The sequence below is a fragment of the Glycine max genome, chromosome 4, assembly GCF_000004515.6.
Source record: "Glycine max cultivar Williams 82 chromosome 4, Glycine_max_v4.0, whole genome shotgun sequence".
Lineage (NCBI taxonomy): Eukaryota > Viridiplantae > Streptophyta > Magnoliopsida > Fabales > Fabaceae > Glycine > Glycine max.
The window spans coordinates 3,100,231-3,115,477 of NC_016091.4; the positions used below are offsets into that span (position 1 = coordinate 3,100,231).

Here is a 15,247-nt window from a genome sequence, read left to right on the forward strand (position 1 = left end):
TATTAAACCCTAATAATAATAGTAATATTTAGACAACCATGACGACTGCTTTAGAAATACCGATTAAAAAAAAAATTCTAGATCCATTTTAATCAATATTTTTAATTTTTGATTATATTTATTAAAATTTATTATTAAACTAGTAGTAGAAATAATGCGAATAGTGTATTTCAAAATTCAAACACTTTAATGTTGTTAGATACTTTGATTAATATTTTAAGTAGATTTATTATCATTGTTTAATTTTTTTCATAGAAAACATAGCATTTAATGATATTAGTGTATTTTTATGATTTTAAGACAAACTATTTATTAATTAGCATCATTAAAATATTCGTTAATAAGATCTCATAAAGTCATACTATTTTAATTTTAATCACTGCGTGTGCATAGTGCTTACATTATATAATAAAATAAAATTGGATCACAATAGTATGTCGTATGTGTGTTTTCCATATTTTATTTTTTAAAGCAAGAAATATATTTTAAAGATTGAAAATAACTTTATATTATTATTTAAAATAACTAAATAAATATATCATAAATTATAAAATTATTTAAATTTTAATAAATAATATTTACATGATAGTCTTAAAAGTTAATCTCTGTTTTCATAGAGACAAAATCCTTTACTTTCGGTAAAATTTGAAAAAGATATCAAGTGAGTTTACTTTTAGAAAAAAATAAATAATCAAGAAGCATTTCTTGAAACAAAACTAAAATAAAATTAAAATATGATGGAAAATTTATAATTATAATAAGAACTGTATCAATCGAATGTATTGTCTAAAATTTTAAAATGGAATCAATAAAGATTATTATGATATCTGATTAACGTAATATTTGAAATTTGATTAGAAAACTATGAACTAATGAAATCCTTAACAATCAATAAATAGTAGTGTTTTTAAATATATTAATTAAACGCAATTAGTTGACATTGCATTAAAAAGATTTTCTTTTTGTTGAGAGGAGGTTTTTTTTTTTGAGAGGAAGAATAAAAAGATTTTCTTATAAAAGAGGAAATCTAATATTTACATCAATAGATTAGTTTTTTTAAGGGTTCACTAAATATTTTGGAGGAAACAAATATTTAACAATTGAAGAATGTTTACTTATTTAAGTAACTTGCGAACTTGAATTGATTTGACTTGGATATAAATATATTGATTTACATTTTGATGACCTTGTAGTTTAAATCGTTTAAATTTATCAGTTTTTCGTTCACGTAATGACTTTTCAATTTTAAATTCGAAAACTTACAAGTGTTTTAGAAAGTTTAAAAGAATGTTCAAGTTTTCTTTTACTCGGTTAACTTGACCTAATCCAGTTAGTCATTGATCAAATCAATTCTGTTCGGGTTTAACAAAAAATTATTCAAACTTTACTAAACATAATCCAATTTTTTTTTTTTGATTGAATGGAATATGTTATTTAACTCGACTTACATGCTACAATAACAAGTAGTATCTTATAAAAGAAATAAAATACTACTGTAGTAGCTGTGTTGAAAAGCGAAAACGAAAAGACATTAGGACACTTGGCGCATCCACCACGCCCTTAGAAACCGAGGAAGGAGGAACTCTCAACTCTCAACTCTCAACTCTCATCGTACCAAATCAGGAATACCTAAGTAACATCAAATTAAATACCAAACAAACCGTCCTAAGGTAACTAAATCCTCTCCCTCCCTTCAGATTTCTCCCCCTTTTCTTTTCTCCTTCAATTCTTATTCTACCCTATCTTTTTTTCTTCTTCTTATATATATCCCCTTAAAAACGCACACGCAGAAATTGTCTTAGCTAGGAGGAGCGTTAGCTCACGAATATAATCTTACCATGAATACTTGGCTAGTAGTATACTAGGGGTTCAAATTCAAACTATTTCAATTAGGAGGATCTCAACTCAACTCATGTTTTTATTAGGACTGTTTCATATTAATACTGTTAAAGTTTGAATTAATTTTTACCTGTCCAACCGCTATATAGATAAAATAGGTTACCAAAACAAAATGTAAGTTTAGGACACAATCCAACTGTACCTCACTCACATCAGATTGATCACTTTTTTTTTTTAAAAAAAAACTTTGATTATTCTTGCAACCTCAGCATAACTTGGTTTTTTTTTTTTTGTTAGGTTTTAATTTGGATGTAAATAGTTTGTGCTTTGTAGCATAATCTATGGTTTTCTGAATTTCTTGGTAGAAGATTAAAAATCAGATATTGGTGTTAGTTTTGGAATTTAGGAGGAGTGGAGGGATTGAGATTTGGATTTGGATCAGGTTGAGACTGCTCAGATTTCCGGGCATGAATTTCAAGAGCTTTGGAAACGAGGCCGGCGGCGGCGGAGGGAGACAGGCGGGGAACTTCTCGCTGACGCGGCAGCCGTCGGTGTACTCGCTGACGTTCGACGAGTTCATGAACAGCATGGGAGGTTCGGGGAAGGACTTTGGGTCCATGAACATGGACGAGTTGCTGAAGAACATCTGGACCGCGGAGGAGGTTCAGACAATGGCGTCGGCGGGAGTGGCCGCCGATGACGGCGGCGCCGGCGTCAGCCATTTGCAGCGGCAGGGGTCGCTGACGTTGCCGCGGACCCTAAGCCAGAAGACCGTTGATGAGGTTTGGAAGGACATTTCGAAAGACCACGGTGGGCCCAACTTGGCCCAGACGCAGAGGGAGCCCACGCTGGGAGAGGTGACGTTGGAGGAGTTTTTGGTCAGAGCTGGTGTTGTTAGAGAAGATGCCAAACCAAACGAAAGCGTTTTCGTAGATCTGTCTCGCGTTGGGAATAATAGTGGTTTGGGGTTGGGGTTTCAGCAGAGGAACAAGGTTGCTGCTGCTACCGGTTTGATGGGTAACCGGTTGAACAATGATCCGCTGGTGGGTCTTCAGCCTTCTGCTAACTTGCCTTTGAATGTTAATGGGGTGAGAACATCCAATCAGCAGCCACAGATGCAGAGTCCACAGTCTCAGCATCAGCATCAGCATCAGCATCAGCAACAACAGCAGCAGATATTTCCTAAACAGAGTGCTATGTCTTATGCAGCTGCTCAGATGCCTCAGGGAATGGTGAGGGGTGGGGTTGTGGGGCTTGGTGATCAGGGTTTGAGTGTGCAAGGTGGAGGGATTGGTATGGTTGGGTTGGCACCTGGGTCTGTTCATGTAGCTACTGGCTCTCCTGCTGCTAACCAGCTGTCCTCTGGTGATAGGATTGGGAAGAGCAATGGCGATTCCTCGTCTGTGTCGCCGGTTCCTTATGTCTTTAATGGCAGTCTGCGAGGAAGGAAGAACGGGGGAGCTGTGGAGAAGGTGATTGAGAGGAGGCAGAGAAGGATGATAAAGAATAGAGAGTCAGCTGCCAGGTCGCGGGCTCGCAAACAGGTGATGTTTTGTTCTATTATCCTAAAGTTAGCAATCGTTCTTTTCTAGCATTTGCTTATTCAAATGAACACTTACTTGGATGGAAGAATACAAATTTAACTTCTCTAGTTATATATGAACATCAAGCGACTGTCTGATTGATGCAATTGATTTTATCTTGTTTTATATAGGCATGTTTGACTAAACAATTTAGTTAAAAGCTTGTCATATAGGAGGCTATGTCATAAGGGCTTAATTCAATTAGCTTATTTTGATGAGTTTCAGCTAACATTAGAGCTTTAGGACAGTCATAAGCTACTTTCACATGCTTAATCAAACACCTTTAATTTTCAGGTTTAAATACTTAATGATAAGATGAACCTAAATAAGCTCGATAGAAGCTCTTCCAAATACTTCCTCAGTCAGTTAGTCTCCTTTTACCAAAGTGAATGAAAACTCGTGTTTGTTTGTAACTCATCTTTGGTCTTGCGACCTCCATCTACTGGCGTCAGATAATCAAATGCCTGCTGTTCAGCTGTAGGTTTTACTTCCAGTAGCACAGTAAAAGAAGGGAGAGAGGAGTTACTGTAGCCTTTTCTCATGAAAATATACCACATAATTTTATATTAATAGGGTTTATTGATATACAATCATTTAAAAAAAAAAATGATAACGGTTTGCGTCATGTTATTGCTTTACTAATAGTAATACTGCTCAGCCATTGACGTTCTGCTTTTATCCTCTGTGAACATGCTGTATACCATGAAAGATTATGCAGCAGAATGATAATATGATAGCGATCTAACCTGATGATAGGTGAAAGATTTTGAGAAGTTACAATCATGAGAAGTTGTAAAGATCCAGGTTATACAAGGTAATTGAACAACTGATTGGGGAACATCACTAACAGTTGGACCATCATAAAATACACAGAAGCATATCATAAGTAAATATGTATTACCTTGCCTTGTAAATGGATTTTAGTGGGGACTGGGGAAGGAAGTGCAGGTGGAAATTTTGTAAAATGTATGTAGTTATCTGCTGTAAGTTCAGTCTAACATTTTTATTTTCATTTATTCCAGGCTTATACCATGGAATTAGAAGCAGAAGTTGCTAAGTTAAAAGAGGAGAACCAAGAACTTCAGAAAAAACAGGTAACTTTGGCTATTGCCACATGTGACATACAGATGCAGGCACTCACATGTACATGAATTTATAGCTTAAGTTCACTCACATGAAATTTTTCCCTAATCGATATTTATTTGGGTACTGCAGGCAGAAATTATGGAAATTCAGAAAAATCAAGTAAGTTGGGCTTTTGTTTTGTTTCTTTCTTATACAGCATTCCTTTTTCTCCTTTTTATTTTTCATCAGTCATTGCTAAGTATTTGGCATAGACCTTAATTATATACAAGTGTGTACTTTTCATAGGATCAAGAACCGTAACCTTATGCACCATTTCATGACAAAATTGGTTAATAAATCATGAATCATGGTTTAGTTTTCCACACATAATTGCATACTATTTTGTCAGTCCTCAACTAAGGCCATTTTTTCCCACAAAAATTATACTCCAACCAATGGAGGATTTGAAAAAGGTCATTCTGAAGACAATATTTGGTCATAAGATATGCCAATCAGCACAAGTTGGTGTGCTTGCCATGTTCAATATGTGGTGATGAATGAGGTGGTTGGTTTGGTGCATAACGATGATATGATGATGATATACCTGCTTTGAACTACTGCCTAATTTAGGTTCTTTCATTAATTTTGCCATGCCATCAATTATTAAAATAAGTCTCTAAGTTCATTTGTATCTGACTGTCAATGTATTTTCTGTAAGGATGGCATTTGTAGCACTTTTCTGTAGTCACGAGCCTTTGTCTCTCCAGACATGTTTTTTCTTCTGTCTTGTACTTCCTTGATGGTTGTTGAATTGATTTGATGATCATTTTATCTACAAACCTAGTAAGAAATACGTTTTAATGTAATATTATGTAACTGAACTGAAAATCCTGTTCAACAAGTAATCATCTATCTTACATTAGTATCACATGAAAGGCTACAGAAGAGAAAGAGACAATAACAATCCAATGTTAATGCACTATGTTTTTTGAGCTCATTTTCAACCCGTATAAACGAGTTCACAGATCAGTTTCTATGTATTATGTCAAAAAAAAAAAAAGAAGGATTAACCTGTGTTACCAGTTCGGATATTTTGGGGGTGGGTAAATTTTTGTGTTTTATATTCCTTGTTTGATATCTATATCCAACCATCACATGATTCTAATTTTTCATCATATTAGTATGTCTAGGCCTCAATTTGGAATTCTTTTGATGAGTACGGTAAGAGTGATTATGAACTAGCATGTCATATTGGCAATTTCTTTTTTGATGAATGTTTTCTTATCTGCTTCGTTGTGTTATGTTAGGACTATTTGCATTTAACATGTAATGCATTAGATTGTATCTCTGTTCTTCCTGTAAAAAATTGTGATACTTGAAAGCAGTTGTTAGTTGTTACTGTAATATATGCTAGGACAAACTGATTCAAAGTTTATCATGTAAGGGGTTACAATTGATGCCACCTTAGTACTGAAGTTCCTGGCATTTGGTGATGTTGCAGGTTAAGGAAATGATGAATTTGCAACGAGAAGTGAAGAGAAGACGCCTAAGAAGAACACAAACTGGTCCGTGGTAGAGTGAAGATTGGACTATGATTGCAGCGTTAAAATATATGTACATAATTATAAAAACGTATTCTGTAGATTGAGGCTGTAGTAGTTTTTAGATTAGCACTTGAAAACTTTCACGACTTACTTCTCTTTTGGACTCATGTTAGGGAGGGTATCATAGTACCATGAGAATATGTTTCAGCACACGTCCAATTTCTTGCCATCATTGGTTAGACAATCTTCTTTTGCAGTATAGCACTTTCGCTGAATTTGATTCGGTGAGATTGTGTCCAAAATAAGCACTATATTAACAGTAGTTTAGACCAGTGACTTACGAGTTACGCCACCTCCCACTTTATCATTTCCATCTGTGAATGAAGAGTCAGATACCTTTTCAGTTCTCTGCGAGAGCGTATCTTACCTGTTCTGTAGGTGGATGAAATAATTAAGTAAACCAAACTAGTGGGTGTTTGCTTCAGCATTAGGGATCCAGAACAAAATCACGTAAAAAAATAATTATTAGCTGCTTCTTGGATCACCGTGTTACCTAAAATACGGTCAGTGTCCTCGAGATATACGAACATGTACTGTGTGGCAGTAACGTTACCTAGTAAGTGAAAGAAAAAAAAAAAACTTTGAAATTATTATCTTGAATTTATAAAAAAAATTGAAATAGTTATCTGTCAAAGTCATTTTAATATCTAAACGATTTATCAATTTAAAAGACTAGTCATTTCGCTCCTAACTATAATAACTATTAGTCGGCTTGGTCTTTTACTTTAATATGCACCAATTAATTTAATCCCTAACTTTATTACGTTTTCCTTTCTCCCTATTTATCACCCTGCGCTGTATAGCAGAATCAAGCTCAAATTATGAGCTCCTAAGACAATAAATCAAAAGTAAAATCCTAGTGCAAAAAAGATGTATTGCAGTAACATACAATACAACCTACTTGTTGTAATAATGTCCTTTATTCTTAAAAATTCCGCTGACAGGAAATCATCTCGTCTTTGCTAGGGAATCTCGGATTCAGAATGGAAAGAATTAAATATAACCAATAAAAGAAAATACTACAAGTCTACAACAACTATGTAGTAGACCTTAGTAATGTACAACTCTTAAATTCCACCCATGATGCCTGCTCTTATACTGGAACCCAACTAGCTGCATTTGCCAGAAATTAAAGCATAATAACAAACACTCAAACACCAAAAATGACCCCTTCAAAATCTATCATAGTATCCCAGTCAGTTTTTTGGTTGTAGAGTCAAGAACAATGAAGTTGCACGGTTGGCTCAACGCATATTACAGAGGTACAACATCATTATCCTTGCGGTACCATATTCCGTAGCATCCATTTGTCACCTCCAAAGCTGAACATTCCTGCTTGGGACAATTTGGAGGGGTATCTTCACATAAGATCAATTTGATCCTACCCTCTGGAAGATCCAGACAGGAACCTACCACTATTAGATACAGCTGGAATTAAGTTTCATGTCTTTCCATGAGATCATCTTCCTGCGATCCCTTCCTCTAAAAGATCTACCCAGGAATCTACCAGAAACAGGCTTGCATAAGCCAACATCAACCACGGAAGTACAATTTGTCCTTTCAGATGATGGGGATGCCTCATCCAAATAATAGTCAAACAACATAGCAAGACAACTCACTTGATGAGCCAATACAAAATTTTTTTGATTGACAGTTAACATCTTTAGTAAGTGTAGATTGACCTACAATTTAGAAAGGGAAGCACAAATAGGCACCATGAGTAGGAGAAAATCAAGTAAATAGGTAACATGTGCATGATGCAGAGATGGGTCACAATTTTCTATCACAAACATATAGTGACCAGTGGTTCTAAGAAGCTAAATTATTGAAATGTATTACCATTTCATGATTCCCATTCCTTGAAGAATCATATCCACTAGATACAGTCTAATAATTTTACCGCAGTAACATCTTGAGTGATCAGTTACTCACCTCTGCTTCCATTGCACGAAGTTCATTGTACCACTCCAATCCTGTCTCATCATGGTTTTCCCCAGACGATATACAACTAATGCTCAATAGAAAAAGAGGAGGCCTTAGAGGATATTCCATACTGATCTGGATCTGTCAAAAAGTAAAAGTCTAGATGAAAATGGCAATAGATTGCTGAATTCAACTTAGATAAAGGAGAGGGTTTTATTTACCTTGGCTTCTAAATTCAAATTGCTCTCATCTGTACCGATTTTTCTGCAAATAACTAAGTGAAATTCCTTGAGCCCGTAATTCATCCATGAAACAGACTTTCTGGCATGATAATTGGATTTTTCATGTTCTTGTTCAATCTGTGCCGGCTCATCAAGATCACTTTCAGTATCCAGCAAGAAATCAGAACTATCATCAATCTTTTTGAAACTTTGTGACCTGATTTTATTGAGTGGAGGAACGATACTTTTTGAAATTAAGTTCAGTTGTGCGGAAAGGCCAAGCTTAGACACTTTAGGAAGCAACGTTGGAAGCTCCCCATCTTCTGTTATACTCTCTGGTTCTGCTTTTGTGGCACCAGATCGTTCAATTACATCAGCATCCATTGCTTCCTGAATATGCTCTTCTTTATCTATGACAGCAGGAGATGAGGACTCTCTAGGTACAGGTGGAAGTTTTACAGGTGACCAACTGTCCAAATTGCACAAAGGAGTGTGTAAAGCCCATGGAACACTTTTGCAGGGCAAACGAGGCCACTCTAGCTTAGTGAGAGATTCTAGCTGTTCCCTGTAAGCCAGTGAAAGAACTCAACAAATCTGAACTGAAGTGTGCTCAACCACATTGGTAAGCAAGATAAACAGAGATTCTCGAAAATAGAATGAAATTTTACCAAATTCAGGATATGTACAACCAGAATTCACAATGGGACAAAGAAACAATACTATGATGCAATAACAACACAAGCGAAGCAAGGCCCACTAGCAAATTTTCAGTTGATCAAATTATGTTTTTTTTTTTATTGAATATTTGAATATCAAGAAAGGCCCTTTACATTTTAAAACTGCAATCATACTAAAACAGTGACTCACAGAAGGGCCAATTGAGCTTTTCTTCTTGCACGAATTCTCTGCAGAACTGTCGGTACTCGGTTCTGCTGGCGATATAGTGAAAGACCAGATATAACATTTTCATTCTTGGCTGCTCCACTGTTGTCAGTAAGAAGCAAGGGAGACATCTCAGGCAAGAAATCAATCCCTGCCAGGTGCTGAGCCCATCTATAAGGACGTGAGGTTCTTTGAGTATTGAATGTTATAGCATCTTGAACAAAGAGTTTGGCTGACTGCAACACGATTCAAATAGAAATAAATGGCATATAAATAATAAATTAGATAATAAACGAATGATATGGAGAAAAAAAATGCCAATAACTGTGTAAAGAAGACACCAAAACCTGGTGAGGAAGCTCAAGTCCCGTATCATTAGGGAATAAATTGCATAAGAGGTCATTCTCTGGAGCATCATTAGATCCTTCTATTCCAACACATACAACATTCAACTTCACCAAGTACTCGAACCTTAGAGTAATGAGTTTTGCAGATTTAGGACCCGAAGCCTCATCTTCATACACATGGATAATGATTTTTAGTGGGTGAACTTGATATATTCCCCCCTGGTCAAGGCTCTCCTTGGCTTGAACCCTCCTTGGCCTTTTTCTCCGTCTCTGACCATCTTCTTCTTCATCAGGAGCATCATCTTCCAATTTGGAACTCTCCACGGTAGTGGAAATGTCTGAGTAATTAAACATCGTAGAGAATCCTTAAGTTTACCATTCTGGTATGCAGAAAATAACAGAAATTAATTTGAACTTGGTATAGATATTCAAAATCCATGTCAGTCACATCCCAAAGAAACATGAACCGAAGACCATTAATAAACATGACAGATGGTAGTACTTCAATACTGGTAATAAACTTCCTTTACTTTACTTTTATCCCGACTTACTCGTTAGTATTAAAACAAACAATAAATTTCAAAATCTATCAATCTACCATTGGTTTAAGTTACCAGTGTCCTTGTGAGCTTGTTGACGAGCAAAAGCTTGAGCATCCTTCAGGCTTCCTATAATCTCCAGATCAATGGGTTCTCCAAAGGCCTCCTTTTGAGCCAACAGCTGTGAGTAAATCACATAAAGAGCTGGAGGAAGCAACTCTGCTGAATGATGCTGCTTTAATCTCTTTGTATGATGAAGCCCTAGCTGGTTTTGTACAGGCAAGGAGGCTTTCTTGAGAGACTTTAGATGTGAAGGGAGACTGGTCAGGAACTTCTTTCGGTTTGCAATAGTCTCCAAAAGGATTTTCTTTTGTTGTTCCAATTTCTCATGAAGTTTGCAGAGTTCTTTGCGCTGATACAAAATTGCAAATAATAATTGTAAGCATATCTTGTGCTATTTGTAACAAAATTCAAATAAGGCAAGTTATTAAAGCAATAATAATAGATAAATGGACCTGTGAAAGAATTTTCCAAATCTAACCCTATGTTCAGATGAGTCATGAGTGAAAATAGAGAAGAAAATGGAGAGGAAGGCAATAGGATACAAATACCAAAACTTTCATTGTTTGCTTGAGAGGAAAAAAGGAAGGACGTAATTTTAAATGTGGTGCTATATATGAAAACACTTTGCCCTTAAGTTGTGGTGAAATTAGGAGGAAGCCTGATTTTTATTTGCTTTTTTTGTTTATTTTTTATAACATAACAATATAAATCATTTGATGCCAAGAAAAAAAATAAAATATTATTAAAAACACTTTTTATTTGATTTATTTCTATTTACTCTTCCACTCATCCAAACAAACAGAGAAATTTCTCTGACACTTTCCTTCTTATTTCTTTTCAGCCAACCAATGTACCTTTTTTCACTCTATTTCTTTTATCCATTCCTATTTCTTTCTGCTTTATTTGTTTCATCTCTATTTCATTTTCAGGATGTGTTTGGAAGAACTTGTTTACAGGTTATTTAGCTTATCTTATGACACAAGATGCTTATTTAAAAGATTCACAAAATTGATATGATGACACTCATTTAACAGGTAAGCACAACATATACGCTTCCAAATAAAATGAGAATCAAATCCAAACATGTCTCCAAAAACACAGAGATGCAGCAACAAAAGCCTCCCTTGTGTTTATCCTACAATCCCTTCTCACTATGCATTAACTTCTAGCCAAGGTTTTAAAAATCGGTCTGCAACCACGGTTTCAGACACAACATCAATGCTTTGGGGGTCTTTGTGGCATCATTTATCCGCAATTTCTCACAATATCAAGGATTGCTATGAAACCGCAACCACAATTTAAAACCTTGCTTTTAGCTTATCAATGCAAAACTTATATTGAGGGCAGAGGCACACTAGTGACACTGCAATAAACTTTTGCTAGAAGCCAATGTAATAAGAAAATATATAATAATCATAACGCACACTTATTTCTATTTCATCAACTAAATTTTTCAAGCAACCTAATTGCAAATTGTGAGGCATACTCCCAAGGTTAAATTTTTTGCAAGAGAATAATATTGCATAGTCACCTGGAATAGCTCGAAATTGAGCCTTCTGAGCATGAGATTGTGCGCGGCGTCGTTGGACAAGAAGCAGTCCTGGATATCTTGAGGAGCGTCGCGGAAAAAGTCCTCCTCAGGAACAAGGTCAATGTCAGGATATTTGGACTTGAAGTCTTTGCAGGCCTTGATCGCCTTAACGTAGTGGCTTTTCTCGTACATGAGGTTGTGAAGCTGCAGCGTGGTGAAATCCACCGGCGCCTTGGCACGCTCCGTTTCGGTTTTCACGCGGTCTTCCTCCAGCAAAATACTGCGATTTGCCTAAAAACAAACGTAGAGAGAGAGAGTTAGAAACCCTAGATTAGAGAAGGAGAGTGGAAGAATTGAGTAGAGTACCTGGCGGAGAGTGATGAAATGTAGGAACATCTGAGTAACGAGATCTCGAAGTAGTTGCTTGGGTTTACCCTCTTTTTTAATGGAGAGCATATCGGCGACAATGTTCTGTACGGAGGCCTTGCTGTTGCGCAACATTTGGTAGGGCGATTCCTCCGACTTGTGAGGCTCTGGTGATTGTTCCTCTTCCTCTACACCGCCTATTGATCCCTCTTCAATCTCACCGTCTTCCATTGATTCTCTTCTCTGTCACAACCTTGACCTAAACCCCTTTTTTCTTCCGCTTCCCACCTTTTAAACACAAAGGCAATCAGAACTGGGAGGACACTCAGGCTTCGTCTTCTCAATGTAACTCGCGGTCGCAGAGGTTCACTTTTGTTCTATTTTTCGAAATGTTGAGATGATTAAATTAAAAAAAAAAAAAAAACATTTTTACATCTACTGTTTATTTATATGTATACATAAAAAAAATAAAATGGTGTTGATAGGGACAAAACAACCCTACCAAAAGACCTATAAGTTCTTCCATAACAGATCGAAGGCAAGTAGCAAGAATTTTAGTCACCGTCTTGTGATTTGTGACTTTGTTAGAAACCATGTTGCATAAGCTATTTGATTGAAAATGCTTCATAGAGCTAATGTTATCAATTTCGGGAATTGAAGTAATAAGAGTGTCAATATCGATCATCATCAGAAAAATATCAAGGATCAACTTAAAGAAAACGCTCAATTGTACAATTAAGGTTGAAACTTATTTATTTCGTCTTTTCACCCCATTATTAAAATTTTATAAATTATCAACTGAAATAAAATTAAAATGGCAACTTGCATTTCAATTGTCCTATCAATATACTTGATTGCGTTGTGCTCAAAGTAAGCCATGACCTCTTCCGCTTTGACTGACTTGTGTGTAGACAGAGCTGCTCCATGAAGATTTCTTATAAAGTAATTACAGTAAAGTACAAGTCTTATAAGATTAAATGGAACTTAAAGTATCGCTAAACATATGTTAGATATTCGATATCAGTTATATATGCCTTTTTTTTCCAAGAAAATGATATTTTTATACTTAAATTTAAGGTTTTTTTTTTGTATTTTCTCCCAATTTTTTACGATTATTTTTAATTAATCAATACTTATGACTTATGATATGAGATATGGAATGTAAATTTGTTATTTTTATTGTAGCTATTTTTACAATAATTTTCAGATAAATTATACTTTATATTTGATTCTATTTATATTTATATTATTATTTAAAATAGACAAACTATATTTAATGAAATTATATTACTTCTTACTCATTTTTTTTACTTTTTACTCGTATCTGGTTGGATACTAGTAAAATCATATTTATCTAATTTTATAAAATCATTTTTAGAATTTTTTTATAAAATATTATCTAATTTTTAGATGCATTAATTTTTTTACATATTTTTATTTTATTATTTCTTCTTCAAACATTAATAAGAAATAATTAAATAAATAAAGAAATAAAAAATATAATTTTACAATAATAATATAAATAATTTATAGATTTAATATGATTAATTAAATTAATTAATTTTTAAAAAAGACGTGACTTAAATAAGGAGAAAAATAGTAATAAGTAAAAAAGACGTCATTCACTATGTTCTTTCTGATTCAAAAGGAACCAAAATTTTCCGTCAGCCATGCACCGATAGTTGGAATTGGATCTCTTAATTTTGTCCGTGGAATGAGCTTTTTCCGGTAAATATTTGTAAAAGCATGATTTGATGCATATTAATATTATTATTATTTACTGAGATGAGATCCAGCCATATGCATTTTCCTGCAAAAGGGATTACAAATATGACAAAGCTGCATTCAATTTTCTCAAAAACAATATAAAAGGTCAGAGAGTGGGACTCGCTCATCACATGTGCCACTCCCACACATCTAGTTCCTGTATACAATACAAGCATGTCACATTATTAATAATTTCAAACCATTACGCGTTTTTAATTCTGATTAATTTTCTAGTGACATACTATATACAACTGATTAATTGCCACGCTCTTTTTGCTAATGACGAAACCGAATCTCTTGAGTGTGATTAATGTGAATGCGAGCGAGCCAAAGCCAATGCTAAGTTAGTAGTTTGACAATGGCGGGTGACAAGATGGTCCAAGAAACATAGGGCCCTATTCACTGGCAGAAGCTCAGAACCAGCCAGATGCGTTCTTTGAGTGGTTTTTTCACTTGCCATGCCTTTTAAGCATTCTTTCATGTTTGAGTGATGGTGGGTAAGTTTCTCTGCAAACCTGTTCTAATTTAGAAATCACCTCTTTTGTAATTCTTGAATTTGGGTTTGAAAGTTCATAAAGCAACATGCTCTCCCATATAATAGTCTACTATTTTGAAATTTGAAAACTTCGGATTTTCATCAATGTACTTGAGATTGTTGATAAATGAAAAGGTTTGGCTAGTTGGACGCTCTTGCTTCATTCTCTAAAATTCAACCTCTATTTTCCCCCTAGTTTTGATAGGCTCAAGCTTATTATTTCCTTTGCTACTTGTTTAGAAAATTTTGTACGAATGACTTCCTTGTTCATTCTTATGCATTTTGGTACAAGACTTTTTACATCCTCGACCAGGTTTCCAAAGGATTCTTCAATGGGCCACATGCTAATGATTGAAAGGGGCACAACAGTTGACAAAATAGGTGTTGTCACGTTTTGCTATCCATGGCACCTTCGTTGAAAGTCTCCGATATCATAAAATCTAAGCCCCATGTTCGGTCATCCTCGGGAGTTGGGATTCAAATGTGTAAAAGTATATGTAAGTAGGCCAATTTTTAGAAATAAGATCTTTTTTGTATTTTTTTCCTCCTCCCTACATGACTGTGTGCTGTTCAAAACTTCAAATGTAATCTACCTATATAGTAGAACAACAAAAGTAACCACTATAACATCCCAATTTTTCGTAAATAAATTTAAAAAGCTTTTTAGTAAAAATAAATAAATAAATAAATAAATATAGAGCAAATAATAGGCTGAGTACCCTAGGTATAAATAGTTATGTTAAGTCAGCTGCCTCCTTTTGGCCTCATTTTCGTTTTTTCCCTTCTCCTCTCAAAACCCTTTCTTTTTCCCGCAGTCCACCAAACCAGTCTCAGAAAAATGACGATCTCGAACCCGTTCACCGTTGGATCGTCGTGAAATTTGAGTATCATGTTCGCAACAGAATTCCGAGCATTCTCACCGTTGGGAATTTCGATATCATGTCTGAACTGAGAGAAAAAACCTTCGCATTGTAGCCTTTTT

The 15,247-nt window shown here is 35.1% G+C and overlaps 2 protein-coding genes across 5 annotated transcripts; one reads left to right on the forward strand and one right to left on the reverse strand.

Annotated features, from left to right (window-relative positions):
• Positions 1–1,507: 1,507 nt before the first annotated feature.
• On the forward strand, positions 1,508–6,275 carry LOC100819313 (bZIP transcription factor TRAB1). 4 transcript variants are annotated; one of them, XR_001387775.2, is made up of 5 exons: positions 1,508–1,670; positions 2,137–3,383; positions 4,179–4,236; positions 4,445–4,516; positions 4,638–4,666. XR_001387775.2 is itself a non-coding variant. In XM_006577964.4 (5 exons), the coding sequence occupies exons 2-5, from the start codon at positions 2,307–2,309 to the stop codon at positions 6,061–6,063; spliced, it is 1,254 nt and encodes a 417-aa protein (XP_006578027.1). In that variant the 5' UTR covers positions 1,510–1,670; positions 2,137–2,306; the 3' UTR covers positions 6,064–6,275. The 4 variants fall into 4 exon arrangements, 3 of the variants coding, with proteins under 3 accessions (XP_006578027.1, XP_003523938.1, XP_014629941.1); XM_006577964.4 differs by lacking the exon at positions 4,179–4,236 and adding an exon at positions 5,989–6,275 and having other exon boundaries at positions 1,510–1,670; positions 4,638–4,667; XM_003523890.5 differs by lacking the exon at positions 4,179–4,236 and adding an exon at positions 5,989–6,275 and having other exon boundaries at positions 1,510–1,670; positions 2,282–3,383; positions 4,638–4,667.
• Positions 6,276–6,992: 717 nt separating this feature from the next.
• LOC100816115 (THO complex subunit 5A) lies at positions 6,993–12,517 on the reverse strand. Its single transcript, XM_003523886.4, has 8 exons — positions 11,964–12,517; positions 11,598–11,888; positions 10,079–10,415; positions 9,465–9,802; positions 9,103–9,353; positions 8,236–8,800; positions 8,024–8,155; positions 6,993–7,773 (listed from the first exon to the last, which is right to left on the reverse strand). The coding sequence occupies exons 1-8, from the start codon at positions 12,192–12,194 to the stop codon at positions 7,510–7,512; spliced, it is 2,409 nt and encodes an 802-aa protein (XP_003523934.1). The 5' UTR covers positions 12,195–12,517; the 3' UTR covers positions 6,993–7,509.
• Between the last annotated feature and the right edge of the window lie 2,730 nt (positions 12,518–15,247).

Coding starts and splice junctions, on each gene's coding strand:
- LOC100819313 (XM_006577964.4), top strand. CDS start 2,307: ATGAATTTCAAGAGCTTTGGAAACGAGGCCGGCGGCGGCGGAGGGAGA. Junction 4,517..4,637: donor AAGAACTTCAGAAAAAACAG/GTAACTTTGGCT, acceptor TGGGTACTGCAG/GCAGAAATTATGGAAATTCA. Junction 4,668..5,988: donor TGGAAATTCAGAAAAATCAA/GTAAGTTGGGCT, acceptor GTGATGTTGCAG/GTTAAGGAAATGATGAATTT.
- LOC100816115 (XM_003523886.4), bottom strand. CDS start 12,194: ATGGAAGACGGTGAGATTGAAGAGGGATCAATAGGCGGTGTAGAGGAA. Junction 11,889..11,963: donor ATTTCATCACTCTCCGCCAG/GTACTCTACTCA, acceptor GTTTGTTTTTAG/GCAAATCGCAGTATTTTGCT. Junction 9,803..10,078: donor ACAAGCTCACAAGGACACTG/GTAACTTAAACC, acceptor TTAATTACTCAG/ACATTTCCACTACCGTGGAG.